The sequence below is a fragment of the Netta rufina genome (genome assembly GCF_964035555.1).
Source record: "Netta rufina genome assembly, chromosome: 1".
In the NCBI taxonomy this organism is placed as follows: Eukaryota; Metazoa; Chordata; class Aves; order Anseriformes; family Anatidae; genus Netta; species Netta rufina.
In genome coordinates, this window is record NC_140123.1 from 153110907 (window position 1) to 153126075 (window position 15169).

At 52.3% G+C, this 15169-nt stretch overlaps 1 protein-coding gene across 1 annotated transcript; it reads left to right on the plus strand.

Moving 5' to 3' along the window:
* The first annotated feature begins 689 nt into the window (after positions 1 to 689).
* TAB1 (TGF-beta activated kinase 1 (MAP3K7) binding protein 1) lies at positions 690 to 9012 on the plus strand. Its single transcript, XM_084294261.1, has 11 exons — positions 690 to 737; positions 1187 to 1323; positions 1494 to 1647; positions 2280 to 2366; positions 2857 to 2995; positions 3495 to 3608; positions 6020 to 6131; positions 6230 to 6374; positions 6769 to 6991; positions 7285 to 7441; positions 8321 to 9012. The coding sequence occupies exons 1-11, from the start codon at positions 705 to 707 to the stop codon at positions 8526 to 8528; spliced, it is 1509 nt and encodes a 502-aa protein (XP_084150387.1). The 5' UTR covers positions 690 to 704; the 3' UTR covers positions 8529 to 9012.
* The last annotated feature ends 6157 nt before the right edge of the window (positions 9013 to 15169 follow it).

Genomic DNA, 15169 nt, shown 5'->3' on the forward strand with positions numbered 1-15169 from the left:
ACAAATGCCTCTGCCAGTATGGTAGCTCTTTACAGGCTGTGGAGTTCTAGCAATGGGAATTTCACTCATCAACCACTTGGAAGACACACACCCCATACGCATCGTCCTTTGATTCCTGTGACCTCCTCCCACTCCAGCAGAGCTGGTTAAGTGGGAACTGCCCCTCCTGGCAGAGTTCACCTCAACCTAAAAAAGACAAAGATAGGTTCTAAAGGGTGAATAAAAGAAGTTGTTTTTGCACATCGTGTGGGCAGGCAGGCTGGCAGGGCTGAGCAGGAGAGCTGAGGGCAGCCGGTCCCATGGCAGTTGCCCCTACCAAGGACTCCCCAGGCGTTTTTCTGAAGATCAGACCCCAGCAGTCACTCCACGCCAACAGAGCGATGTGTTGCCTGCTCCTGGCACTTTGGGGCCAGCTTTTTGATGACCAGAAGGCGCAGAGATGACGGAGCGGGCTCTGTTCAGCACTGCCAACTACCAGAACAAGAAGCAGCGGGCACAACCCGGAGCACAGCAGGCTCCCTTCCACCACCAGGAACCATTATTTACCGCCTGGGGTGACAAAACTCCACCACAGCTTGCCCAACCACCTCCCCCTGCCCGGAGACCCGCGCATGGCGGCCTCCCCTCAGCGCCCTCCCCCCGCCACTAGGCGGAGGCCCGGCGAAGGGAAGGGCGGGGGAGAAGGAGGAGGCCGCTGCTGCAAGATGGCGGCGCAGAGGAGGAGCCTGCTGCAGAGTGTGAGTGGCGCCTTCCCCCCTCCCTGCTCCCGCACTCCCCCAGGTGTGTGCGAGGGCAGACCCGCTCCTCCTGCCCTCCCGGCCCCTCAGCTCCTCAGGGGGGAAGCCCGGGGGGCCGGGAGGGTGGCGGTGGCGGCGGGGAGGTGCGAGCCCCCCGCCCGCCGCGCTGCCCCCGGTGCCGGCTGGGGGAGGCCCTGCTGGGCTGGCAGCTCGGCTTCCTGACCAGCCCGGGGGGCTCGGGGGGCGGCTGGAGGTGGTAGCCCTGCCTGAGGGGTCCCCCTGTCCCGGGGGAGCGCTGCCAGCCGCGGGGGTCCCCGTGCAGGGCAGGACCCGGCTGCGGCTCTCGGTTCGGGTTTCTGGCTAGCAAGGGGGTGGGGGTGGTCTCGTAACCCACCTTCAGCCTGCTTGGGGTTTACGGGGTCTCTTTTTTCGTCTTCCTGCCCCCCCAGGAGCAGCAGCCCAGCTGGACAGACGACTTGCCGTCCTGCCATCTCTCCGGGGTGGGCTCAGCCCCAAACCGCTCCTACAGCGCAGACGGCAAAGGGACGGAGGGTCACCCCTTGGAGGATAACTGGTTAAAATTCAGGTGAGCGGGTTGTGCCTCGGTCACGGAGCCCTGCAGGCGCAAGGGCAGGTAAACGTGGTGTTCAGCTCCTCACAGAGAACGTGGAGAACGCAGGAGGTTCCTGCAGTTAGTCCTCACGTGTGTCTTTGTACCACAGCCATCTCTAACCTTTTTGCTCTTGTCTCTGATAGGAGTGAGAACAACTGCTACCTCTACGGTGTCTTCAATGGCTACGATGGCAACCGAGTCACCAACTTTGTGGGTCAGAGGCTCTCTGCCGAGCTGCTGCTGGGCCAGCTTCACGCAGATCACAGCGATGCTGACGTGCGTCGAGTTCTGCTGCAGGTAAAGCAGCTTTGGCTGGGAACAGCTCCTGCTCCTCACACTACCCACCTCCTCTTTTTGCCACCAGGGGAGCAGCATCTGGTTTCTGAGGGGCTTGGAAACATCTGCCAATGGTTGTGATTGTACTCATCCTGTGAGCAGCTGTAGTGCTTTGTTTCACTCCCACCTCATACCCATCTGTCCCCCAGTGCTGTCAGCACACTGCTGACAGCTCTCCAGGAAGCTGCAGCCAGTCTTCACTGGACATGTAGGAACAAGTCAGCCTGTGAAAGAGATGACAACGAGTGAAAAGGAGAAGTTAATGCGTGGGGAGATGGATTGTGAGCGCACTTTCTTGAGTGATAGATAAGTTTTTACAATCAACATACAAAATCAGATAGGTCTCTGACATTGCTGCGATTGTAATTTGTGTGTTTTTGTCTCCTGTTTTGAGTAGTAACAGATTGTTTTTACAAGCTGTTAAGTAGCTGCACTAAAATAATTGCATTTTAATATGATGCTGTGATCTTGAATGTCTGTATGTACAGTGATCAACCACTTCTATGAACTGGTCTTAGAGAGGTGAGGATGGGTAGGCTCAGAGATCTGTAGGTGCTGGACAAGTGCTCAGTTTCTCTTATGGCCTTTTTCAGGCTTTTGATGTGGTAGAAAGAAGCTTCCTGGAGTCCATCGATGATGCTTTGGCAGAGAAGGCCAGCCTGCAGTCCCAGCTACCAGAGGTAACGTGGCCTTAAGAAGGAAAATTTCTGGAGGTTTTACTTTCCAGACTGTTGGATGGGACATTAGTCAGTCTGGTCCGAGGGCAGCTGTAATTGAAAATTGCATCCCTGTAGTTCTCTTCTGGGAGCTTGTGGGAAGTGCAACAAGTGTCTTGGTCCGCATCCCACAGTTCCCAATGTTCTTACTAGTACTACGTAAACTCATCATTGGGTTTCTTAGTAAAGAACTAAACATATTGTGGGAAGGTGTTCAGCCCACAAGGTGTGGCTCTTCCAGGGACACAGACATGATGTGGGTGAGAGGCAAGGCCTCCAATTTGCATGGCACCTGGGCAGACATGAATTCTGGTCTTCAGGTGAACTGGATTGTCGTTTCCAGAACCTTATCAGACCCACAGGATGTTAGGATTGAGCAAATAATTGTATGTCTTACATAGTTCCAGTGCTGTGGACTGTGTGTTTAAGCCTCCCCCATAATCTTGGGTTCCAGGGTGTTCCTCACCACCAGCTGCCTCCTCAGTACCAGAAGATTGTGGAGAGATTGAAGGTTGTAGAGCAGGAGATCTCTGGAGGAGCCATGGCGATCGTGGCTGTTGTTCTCAACAACAAGCTCTATATTGCCAACGTTGGTGAGTTGTTCTTTGTGTTTCAGCATTTGTGCTTAGCATCTCAGTCGAGGCGTTTCTGAGGATGGCTGCAGCTCTAGGAAGTGAAAGAAATGAGAACGTGGGGGGCAGTTCCTTTGGTCTGTGGCCAACGAGCAATATGCTTGCTATTTGTAGGCCCGATTGAAATCAGTCTGGGTGATCATCTCTGCAGATAATGACAGATGCAATGCATGTATCCAAAGAAAAATGGGGAAAAATGGGTTGAGAGGCGGTAGTGCAGGTTCACTGAGGAGTGGAGAGCTTGATCGTGAGGTGCTGGCTCGGGCCTAAAAGAAGAGCTGCCCAACAGGCCTAGCATGCTGCGGGCAAGGCTACTTTTAGAAGATCATGAAGAGAGAGTACATGAGCTTTTCTCTTCTTTTCTGTCCTTATTCCCCTCTCCTTTTCCTTTCCCGTTTGGATATGTTCTCCCTCTTAACGCAGAGCTATCTGGTGCCTCATCTCGCTACTCCCGCTGCAGGTACCAACCGGGCACTGTTGTGTAAGTCCACGGTGGATGGGCTGCAGGTGACTCAGCTCAACGTGGACCATACGACAGAGAACGAGGATGAGCTCTTTCGCTTCTCCCAGCTGGGTGAGTGCTTGATTTTCATCTCCTTATCTGAGAACATCTCGTGCCTCAGTTTATCTGGGGCACCGGGAATGACTCAAGCCACTGGAAACAATAACAGACCACAAAAAGAAGCTCCCTGTGGGCTGTGGTTTCAAATTACCAGTTCAGTGCCTTTTTCTGCATGTCTAGCCACAGTGAGGCTACAGTGTGAGTAAGTTCAGCTTGCTGAACCTACAGAAAACTATCTTTTTTCTTTTTTTTTCCCCCTCTTTGTTCATTTTGAGACTTAGTTTCATGTCTGGCTGCCAAACTGACATTGATTTGCCCTCCAGCTGTGCCATTACTAGAGTCGATAAGGAAGGCAGGAGCAGAAGCACACAGCCAGAGGGCAGAAGCAGGATGGACATGAGGTGACTGCCCCTCTGGAGGCAAACCACAGTTCTGCTGGTTAGGTTCTGCGCGATGCCACACCCTCAGGATGGTGTGTTCCAATCCGCCTTTGTACAAGCTGCTACTGCAAAAAAAAGCAGATAGACTTCAGACAGAGTCAGACCAAACACTGACATTTACTGCTCTCACATCAGTTAACTATTGAACTCTGTCTAATACTGACATCTTGCTTCGGGCAATTTCCCTTTTCCTTTACAATCTTTGGCGTGTTTTCTTTCTTTGTCTAGAACTAGCCCAGACCACTTGTGTGACTGTTAGCACCAGACTCTTCTTGTTGAGCTACTTTTGCTCTGTGCCTTTGCTTAGGTAGATCTAACTTGGCATTCTTCATTAGGCTCACCTGGTAGCTATATTCTTATCTGGTGAGGCTGTCAGTGCGGTAGGTTTTTGCTGATAGCTCTTGTTTCACTCCATTTCTCTTTATTTTTTTTTTTTTGCCTTACTCATACTCCTGCAGTAGTGGCATGTGCTGTGAAACGAAGGACTGAATACAGGAATCTAGGGAAAGAGAGCCTTCAACTGCCTTTCTGCTGCCAGAAACGCTCTAGGGAGTTTAGCTGCAGTCCACAGTGGAACAGGAATCTGCTGGGTACACTGACCTTAATCTGGCGCAGCAGTGGCTCTCCAACTGGCAATCCCAACAGAAGGGAGAGCTTGTAGAAAAAGTCAATGTACACAGGCTTTTGGGGGCCCAGTGGTGACCGTTGTGGGGCTGAGCTGAAGCACAGGGATAAATTCTATCCCCCAAACTTTTTATCGTGATGGTGCCTGTGTTGCACCTGTCCTGGGGAAAGAGAGAGAGAGGCCTTTTGCCTGTGTGGCTCTTCACCCAGCACACTGCAGCTCGCTCAGTGCTCCGGGAGAGTCGCTGTGATTTGGACACAACCCCTCCGGCGTGCTTGGAGCTTCCCCGTGTTTGTGTCTGTCGATAGCTCGTATCCCCCTGCCAGGAGCTGGCAAATGAGCCAGGCCATGCTGATGAGTCAGCTTGGGTCTGCAGCAGATGGCAGAGTTGTGTCTTACTGCTGGGGTAGGTGTGGAGCCATCTGCGCGGTGAGGCTCGGTTTGACTCAGAGGGAGGGTTTCAGTTGGACCCTTGCCTTCACCTTGTACTGAGGACAGTCATCCCTAGATATAAATCTCAAAATAACATTTTCTGCCTGTTAGCTCCAGGTATAACCAGGAAGGGGGAATTGCCAGGACAGACCAGGTAAGTGGCTCGTCTGCTCTGAGTCCTGCCTCACGTAGCAGCTGTCCCCAGACGGTGCCTGTTAGGACTTTCTTTGAGGTGTGATTCCTTCATAGTCCCCAACAGACATGAGTTACACAACAAAGCAGAGGTAGATCCCCTTAAACTTAATTTAAATTAAGTATATGTTTACAGATTATCCTTGTTTTAAGAGTAGCTACCGCCAATCTGAGCACTTGACCAAACTGAGTCCTTTTGGCAGACAGTTCTCCGTTTCTCCTTCTCCACGTTAGCATATTAGTGAGTTTGTCAGACGGAATTTAGGAATGGGGATCAATAACAGGGTGGAAGAAAAAAAAAGAATCCTTCGCATATGTTTTCCCCCTTCCTGCTTTCCTCCTCCCATCGTGCAGGCCAGAGCTGACAGGCGCAGATGTTCCACGGCCGTTTCAGCAAATGCCTGTGCGCTCAGGCCAGCTGCTGCTGGTGGCTTCGGACCAGGCCGTGGGCTTTGTCTCACTGCCAGCCACTGCTTTTAGTGTGAGGGCTGGGCTGTATGCATTTCTCTCCTCTCTCGTTCCCAGATTACAGCTAATGAGGTGTCCCGTGGAACAGAGCAACCTGCTCTTCCTCTCCTTCCTGTAGGGAAGAAGTATCATTTGGCACCTTGCTTCATCTTACCATTCTCTTTAGCTGTGGATCTTCCTTTTCTCCTTCCTGACAGTATGACCACGGGGAGTCCTGCAAGTTTCCCAAACTTTGTATTTTTTTTATTTTTTTTTTAATCTGGCAGGTTTGGATGCAGGGAAAATAAAACAAGTGGGAACGATTCGCGGGCAGGAAAGCACTCGGCGCATTGGAGATTACAAAGTCAAATATGGCTACACTGATATTGAACTGCTCAGGTCAGAAAAAACTCCCTTTGTGGTTTTAGTCCCTTCATGACCCTCTGTTGTTACCTACTGTGGCAAGAGCGATTGTTAAAGACACTGTCTCTTTGCAGTGCTGCTAAATCTAAGCCCATCATAGCAGAGCCTGAAATCCACGGAGGGCACTCGCTGGATGGGGTGACTGGCTTCTTGGTGCTTATGTCTGAGGGGCTCTACAAAGCTCTGGAGGCAGCTCACGGGCCTGGGCAGGCCAACCAGGTGAGTGTGCCCTCACAGGAAACGTTCCCTCAGCTGTTGATTTACTGCAGGGGGGTCAACTGCTCTCACACAGGCCATCCTCCGCATCTGTGTGGTGAGTGCTGCCCGGGCTGGGTGCCTGTGCATCCCCATTCCAGCCCCTAATGATGGGAGAGCTGCTTTGCCAAGCCAGTTCTTCCAGGCAGCTTCCTGCCCCTTTAGGAGGAGCCCTTTAGAGGGAGTGGGATGATTCTAGGCACATATCAGCAAGTGAGACTGGCAAGGACCATAGCTGGATAAGTTGCCATAAAAACTCTTCAATCACTTGGCTGGATAAGGTTTCCTCCAGCATCTCCTAAACATCCTTCTGCTTTTTTTTTCTTTCTTCTTTTCTTTTTCCCCTTTCTCTGCTCAGGAAATTGCAGCCATGATAGCCACAGAGTTTGCCAAGCAGACGTCGCTGGATGCTGTGGCCCAAGCAGTGGTGGACCGCGTCAAGAGGATCCACTGCGACACTTTTGCCAGCGGCGGGGAGCGGTCCAAGTTCTGTCCCCGGCACGAGGACATGACCCTGCTCGTCAGGAACTTCGGGTACCCCTTGGGTGAGATGAGCCAGCCCACGCTAACACCAACACAAGGTATGCTGCGGAGGGAAGGGAACAATAGAGGGTGGAAGATCAGTCCTCTTGATTGATCTGGCGTTGGGAGTGGAGGTGCTCAGTGTAGAAGGATTTGTCTGTTAAAGGGATTATTGGCTTCTGAGGCCTGGAGTCTGTAACAATTTGCATCTTAGCATCTCAGAAAGGCGGTTTGATATAAATTCTTCCCTTGGATTTTTGGCTCTTCCTTTGACTTTTTTTTTTTTTTTTCTGTGCACCTTCAGTCACTGATGTCTCACCTGCGTTTATAATTCTCTTTTCTCCCTTCTCAGGAGGCCGTGTCTACCCAGTCTCCGTGCCGTATTCCAGCTCCCAAAGCACAAGCAAGACAAGCGTCACGCTGTCCCTTGTCATGCCTTCCCAAGGCCAGATGGTCAACGGTGCCCACAGCAGCTCCACTCTGGATGAAGCCACCCCCACCCTCACCAAGTAAATATCCTGCGCCGTGCGTGGAGGGAGAATGGGTGCCCTTCGTTTTTAATAAGGAAGGGCAGGGGTGCAGGAGAGGTGGTGCTGCACAAGCTGGCTTCCTCGCAGGTGGAGGCCAGGGTAGAAAAAAGGATAAAGGTTAGACCTGGATTCTGTTTGGATCTGCTTTGCAGGATCGTACTCATGGCTCTGGTTTGAGTTCAGCCTTTTGGCACGGGGTGGAGTGTGTATAAACAGAAAAGTGAAGAAGCTCGATGCTTATTGTGTTCGGGTAGCTCCAAAAACAATGAGGCTGACACACCAGGGCTGCTTTGCTGTAACACAGGTCGTGCAAGAATAGCTTTGCTGCTGCCAGACTCTTCCTGTAAAGCTTGATTTGTATGGGTATGAGGAGGCCAGCAGAGTGCATGCTTCCCTTTTCCTTCTCCCTTTTCCTTCTCCCTTTTCCTTCTCCCTTTTCCTTCTCCCTTTTCCTTCTCCCTTTTCCTTCTCCCTTTTCCTTCTCCCTTTTCCTTCTCCCTTTTCCTTCTCCCTTTTCCTTCTCCCTTTTCCTTCTCCCTTTTCCTTCTCCCTTTTCCTTCTCCCTTTTCCTTCTCCCTTTTCCTTCTCCCTTTTCCTTCTCCCTTTTCCTTCTCCCTTTTCCAGTTGTGCTTAAGGTTGTCCAGCTAGAGGTAAGGCAGGTTTCTGTGGCATTCACCAGTCCCACACACTTCTCAGCATACCCAGTACTGTGACAGAGCAGGAGGGCTGCAACTTCTTTCACCTGTTTGCACAGGACAGCTTAATCTGTGGAGAACCAACACTTGTTCTGGTGCCTTTTGGGTGCAAAATTGCAGATGTGGGGCAAAATAAAGATGCCCGTGTTCTCTCTCCCCACAGCCAAAGCCCCACTGTGACTCTCCAGTCTACCAACACCCACACGCAGAGCAGCAGCTCCAGCTCGGATGGGGGGCTCTTCCGCTCCCGCCCCACGCACTCGCTCCAGCCCGATGAGGACGGGCGCGTGGAGCCCTACGTGGACTTTGCAGAGTTTTACCGCCTTTGGAACATGGACCATGGCGAGCAGGGAGCGCTGACGGTGTCCTAACGGGGAAACGTGCCTCCTCCCTCCCACCACCCGGCACTCGGCTGCGTGAGCAGAGGCTGAGGCAGGGATGAGAGCGCTGCAGCTGAGAGCTGGGTGCTGCCCAGAGTTAACTCCTGCCCGGGACGCGCCGGGCAGCCTGTGCTGCGCTCTCGACACACGACTTGCCTGCGCCCTGCACCTCGTCCCGGCCGACCTCTGTCCCTTGGAAGCCCTGTGAATAAGAGATAGGGTCTTGAATGCAACCCTCGCTGCAGGTTTTTTTTTTTTTACAAATAAAGTTGCAGAGAGGGCTCCCTTCTGGATAATGCAAGAGTAGGGGCCTGTACGAAGGCTGCGTGTGCGCGTGTGTAGGTGTACGGGCGTGTGCCTGCGTGTGTGCGTGCTGTCATAATGTTTCCACAACTCGATTCATAATGCTGTGATTCCAGTGTTCAACTCCATAGAAGATACCTCTATTTTGCAGAATAAATAACTTATAGCTACACTCCTTGGCACCCGTGTGGCTTGCTCTCTTCCTTACATCACCCGCGTGTGGGTGTGACAGCTCTTCCCGGTGAAACCCTCTATTCCTCCAGCCCACGGGGTTGCAGCTTGCAGCGAGCGAGCTTCTGCCGTGAAAGTGGCCTGAGCCCGTGTAGATGACTTTGAAGTGTAAGGACTTCGTCCCATGCATCCTTGCAGAGCGTTGGTGCTGGAGTTAAAATATAAATTAGTGGTTTGGGTAGACAAAATGCACATCTCTGCCCTTAATGGACTTCCACGAGGTTGGAGAGGGCAGGAGGAGAGGTTGACGCGCTTTTCTTCAGCAGCTTCTGCTCCTGTCCCAAAGCAAGCTTTGTGTTGAGTGACCCAAAAGCCGTAGCTATGTCATGATGTGGCTGCCTTGCAGATGAGTTCATCTTCGTGTTGCAGCAGAGGTGGGCAGTGAGGAGAGGAGGTCTTCTGCTGAGCTGCTTGCTCTGCATCAAGTCAGGGGAGGCCTGGAGGAGCTGGCAGAGGTTTCGGCATCGCAGCGCTCTTCCCCTTTCAGTTCAGGCTTCTGACAGCAGGCGGCAAGCGTGCCTCTTCCCTGCCTGCTGCAGCCTTCCCCAAACCCTGCAGCTCGCAAGCAGCACGGGGAGGCCTCCAGGGTGACCGTGGTGCCTGGTGGCTCCCCGGGGAGCTGCGATAAGGCTCTGGGCAAAGCGAGACGACGGCCAGGGGTTACGGGTGAAAGGACAAAACTTGGGTTCCTGCCCCGATTTATTGTCGTGTCAGGCTGGTCACCTAAGGAAGGAGGGGAGTGCAGAGGGAGCAGGGCATGCAGCAGCAGAGGCCAGCATTGAAAGGGGCGGAGGGAGATTTATCCCTTCCGATAAATCAAATAATACTGAGCGCCCCGAGGCAGGACCTGAGTTTGCTGAGAAATATGTGGGCAGGATCAGAGCGGGGAGCAGCGCTCGCTTCTCGGGAATCCCTCGTGTGCCTGTGGGTGGCTCTCCCCTCGCCCTCCCAGGCCCTGCTGACATTGCTTTGCCCCGCGGGGCTTCCCGTGAACAGGGCCGGGCTCTTGGCTGCCTGCAATGCCCTCGTTTCTCTGCCCTGCTCGATTCCCAGGAAGGCTGAGTGTGCGGGGCACGAGGCAGCAGAGCTGTGCGAGGTTTGGTGCCTTGTCCCTGCATCCTCCCTGCAGGGGAAGGCATCTCTTACCCAGCCAGGAACAGTGAAATCCTGCTCTTTTTTAAGGACCTCTCCAAAATGTTGTTTGACCTGGGCTCCTTGTCCTTTCCTCCAGACTGTTGCACGTCTGTTTAGGAGGATGGTGCAATCCTGCCGTGGACTAAAATGGAGTTGAAGAGGTTTCATCCTCCTCTGTGTGCTCTGACCTGGCACGGATTTCGATAGCTGTATAAACAAGTCTTTCTTACTTATTCCCCCATCCCATTTATCTATGCTATTTGCTAACTTATACCAAGAACACTTCAAGTGGGAAATATTCCAGCATGCGGATGCTGCAGACAAAGTTCAAGAATTGCCAAACACGCTTATATAAAGCAGATCACACAAAACAAACTTTTCCTTTGACATAATTGCTAGTTTACTAAGTTCGAAAAAATGAAGTGGGTAGGAGCGGGTGGATCACACTAAGCTGGGTCTGTACAGCCACTGGAAAAAAAATTAAAAAAAGAGGAGAAAAATCACTTTTCTGTGCATGCTACATGTGCTTAGGAGTCCAGGTCAAAGAATTAATGTGTATGGGGGAAAGAGGCTCATAAGCGCATGTCAGTGTTTAATATTGTCCCTAGGGAGCTTTGAGAAGACGCAGGCTGGAACAGCAGTGGAAAAACCCCCTCTCCCCTGTGCCTGTAAAGTGAAGCGGTGGGTGGAAGGGGACAGGACCAGAGCGATCTGGAGAAACAAGAGCAGGGGCCTTTCTGCAGGGTGGTGAAATTCAAAACCCCTAGAAATATCAAATCCTGGGCAGAAAGGGACAAAGCCAGAGCAGCTACGTGGCACAAGGAGCTTTCTGCAGACCTCCAGAAAGAGGAGGTCATGGTTTTGGTAGGGGGCTGGGGCTCGTGCTGCTCTGGAGCCAAAGCAATGCCTCCATCACGAAAGCCATCCCCAAAAGCCTCCTTTTAGCTTGCTCATCCCCAAAATTCTGTCACCACCTTTCCAGGTGGATGCACTGGTGTAGGTGATGGGGTAGCTCCCACCTGCACTTTTCCCATCTGCAATTTTCCATCCCTCCTTGCTTCCACGTGAGGATGCAGGGTCCTTGCCCAGAGCCCCTGCCCCTTGACTGCCATGCTCTGGGGAGGAAGGAAAGTGGTTTTCTGCCCCCTCCCCTTTTTCCTTTCACCCCATTCAATGTTTGAGAGTCAGGAAAGAGTAGAAAAGCTCGTGGCACAGCTGAAAAGAAACCATGTAGTCATTGGCTTTCTGTTGTTGTGGGATAGAGATAGTTGTAGCTGAAGGGAGAAACTGCCTGAAATATATAAATTTAATTCCCGAGCTAATAGATAGCTATCGATTGTACATAATAATCTGATTGCTCCTTCCATAGAAATTCTGAGGAAGGGCTTTGGAGTAATTCCGTGCAGTTCATTACTTGAGGAACTCACCTCGCTCCAGTTAAGAGCATCTCTGAAATGTCAGCGCTGTTAACGAGAGTTGTAAATAAACCACCGGGGATGGGTTAGGTATTTTAAATCCTCTAGTTCGCTCTGTAAGCGTAGGAATGCTATTCGGAGTATTCTGGCTAAAACTCAACGCGAGCACTTATATTCTGCCAACTCCAATCCCCTCCTGGAGTTTCAAATGGATGCGATATTTATCTTCACTTCCCGTCTTAACTATTGTGTGTTGTTGCTGTAGGTTGCTAAACAACTGCTGTCTCATCGCTGGCTGTATGTTGCTCGTGAATAAAGTGATCCCCATGTGCACCCGAACCGTAAAGCTATTTGGAGTCCTTGCATAAGAACCCCAAGGTACGTGTAAGCTGTTAATATTTATTATGTGGAGCTGAGAACAACGAGTGAAGATGGAGGGATTAGAGGAACCGAGTGCAGGCTGCCGAACGGGCAGGCAGGATGGAAGAGAAAACAGATGCCCGGGAGGAACGAGCGCAGGAAGCGCGAGGGCTCCTGCACGCAGGATTAGACGCCAGCGGAGCATGGAAAGCAAAAGGCTGGGAAGGCTTCGGAGAGCCAGGGTGGGGAGGGCAGATGCAGCACTGCGGCTTCTTGCTCGGAGGCGAATTTCTCCCTCTCTGCTTCCCCCAAATCGAGCATCGGTTTAACCGCAGGCTGGCTGGGCTGCCAGCAGCAGGAGCCCTGCGTGAGGGGACTTGGCCGCAGCAGGAGGCAGCTTGGGCAAGGTGCTTCTGAGAGGCGTAGGAGAGGGCTTGGACTTCTGGGCCGTGATGCTCGGGTCTGTCCTCCTCTCTGCGAGGTGTTTGGAGAGCCTCCTAACCTGCTTTCTGCCTCATCTCCGAAGAACAGCATGACCTAGAAACCCTATGTTTCTTCTGCTGGTTTTGCTTGAGCTGGGCAAAGAGGTTTTTTTGAGCCTTGCAAAAGCCAAGGGGTGGTGGGGAGTGACACCAGCTCCTTTCTGAGGAGCAAGAAGCAGCTGCTTTGATTGCCACGATTTGACACGGGTCACCAAACACCTTTGGGACGTGCTGGGTTTGACTGGTGTGAGTTGGGAGTGGGGCTGCCACCCCCACACATCTCCATTTGGGAGCCGGGAAAGCACTGCTGCAAGAAGCCCTGCTGGTTATTGTGGGGTTATTGTGGTGTTCGGGTGGCAAACAGGCACCCAAACATCTCGGATGGGCGCTGTGGTTGGCTCCCAAAAGCCACCACCAGCCCAGCCATCCAAAGCCAGGTTCCTAGAGGTGGCCGAGCACTTCCTAACATGCAGCACAGGAGAGAAATCAGGGAAAGGCGGCTGCCTCCGACCTCTGGTGGGAGCTGGTCGCTTTGGCAAGTTCAGGGCTTCTTTCAAAGCAGAGGGATCAAAGCTGAGCTGTTGGTGGTTTTGTGCAGCAGCGCTTTGGAAAGACCCTTGCTCCAGCCAACTGGCAGTGGAAGCAAAGCAGGTCGGTGCTGCTCTCACCTGTGGCCTTCTCCTGTCCTCCTCAGTGCCCGAGTTCTGTTCTGGCTTGGGGTGTGCTCAGAGAAATGGTAGAAAACTGGCACATTTGTCACCGCCAAGGCGAATATATTGGCACCCCCTCCCAGTCCCACCAGATTCTGTAGCCAGCTCTGCTTTTCCTCCTTGCTCCCGTCATTAGCTCTCAGCTGCTGCAGAGAGAAATCTCCAAAATAACTTCACAAGGGACTTCTTGCAGATCTGAAGACTTGAAAGAAAAAATAAAAAAATAGACTGTATGGGAAATGGAAAAGGTGAAGAGAAAAAAACAACAGGCAGTCAATAAAAGCTTTCAGGGAAGAGATAAGAGCAACAAAACAGAATGGCTTACTGCTAGCTAAAGGTGTGATGGGAATGAAAAGAGCTTCTGCAAATGTCTGGAGGGGAAAAGAAATTAGAAGAGAAGTGTATCCATTAGTAAATGAGTGTGCGAGTGTATTATTCATGGCTGCAAATATCCGAGCTGCAAAAGTGTGACGTTTTTTACTCCTATCTGACTTTAGTGGCAAATTTAAGAATTTCGGATCGCAGGGAGGTAATTAGGACCTAATAAGGCAGCTTTTGGCTGCCGCTGCACCCGCTTGGCACGCGAGGGAGGTGGCGGCGCCCCTGCTGCAGCTCGCCCCCGTGAGCCACAGCCTGAGGTGGGCATGGAGAAAGCCGGGCAGACACGGCACCCTGACCGGGCAAGATGCAATATCAGGGATTTAGCTGAATTTTTAGCATCCCCAGGCGCCCTTCACTGGGGGTCACTGCTTCGCTTGCCTCTAATTAGAGCAATTTCTCCGTCAGGAGGGGACGGTGCCTGGCTCCGCAAAGGCCTTCCAGAAGAGCAGCCGCAGATAGAGCAGATCCAGGGGATGAGAAGAGAAGATGTTGTGACAAATTTCGTTCGTGAGGTGGCCCGTGTTTATGAACCACAGAGCGTGGCAGCTTGGATAGGATATTTCAGCAGAGAGCATAACTATTTTGGTATTTCTGAAAAAAAAAAATAATTAAAATTGGCTTGGCTATAAATACTAGCACGCAAAAGCACGCTGCCTGGAGAACCCAGCCTGCAATGATAAATGACTGCTGAGTGCTATTTAGGGCATGGGGGCCTAAGTAAGTGTCAGGGAACTAAATATCTAGTTGAGCCTTGGCATCCTCACTGATGAGTTCAAAGGGGGATGGCAAAGGGAGCCGCCGTGGGCTGCCTCGCTGCTGGGGCTGGTGAAGTCCCTGTGCTGCTCTGAGCCACACCGTGGTCTCCACAGCCTCCTTAGAAGATTTGGTCATTAAACCCCATCAAAAAGGACATGGATGTGGGCAGGATTTAGCACAAAAGCCAGATACACCATGTGGATGTGGTGGGGACAACCCAAAAAACGTTAGGAAAATGTAATGGGCATGAAAAACAGAGGGTTTGCTATGACACCCCACATTTAACAGCCTCTGTTGAGAAATCCCTGCTGAGCTGGGCTGTCCAAACAGCCTGGCCCCTGATCTCGCCATGCCCAAGTCCATCTCTTCACTGAGGTGGCCGTGCTCTCTTCCCACCGCTGCTGCTGCCTGCAGGCAGGGCTGGCAGGAATACGGAGGAGCTGAAGGGCTGCAGCAAAGCTCACGCTGCATTTACCAAGCACATCTAAAGCACGAGGCCAAAGCGTTTATTTACGGTCTGGCTGACGTGCAAAACACTGACCACGGTGAAGCACCCTCGGGAGGGAGGCTGGCGCGGCGCCTCTGCTCGCCTCGTCCCTCCTGCACCCGCGCAAAGGCGGCTGCAGCCTTGCAGGAGCGGAGCTGCTGCACACAAAAGCGCAGTGCAAAACCACAACGGGCGCTAGCATGAGAAAAAGGGAACCGTGCTTGAAGAAATGCTCTCGGCTATTTTGCAGGTTGACTGCGACAAGCTTGCAGGAGCCTGAGCCCGTGCAAGTGTCCTGCCCCAAAGCATTGGGGCTTATTATCAAACACCTGCGAAACACCGCGCCGGGCCACCGCGTTAAGCAGGCACCTGG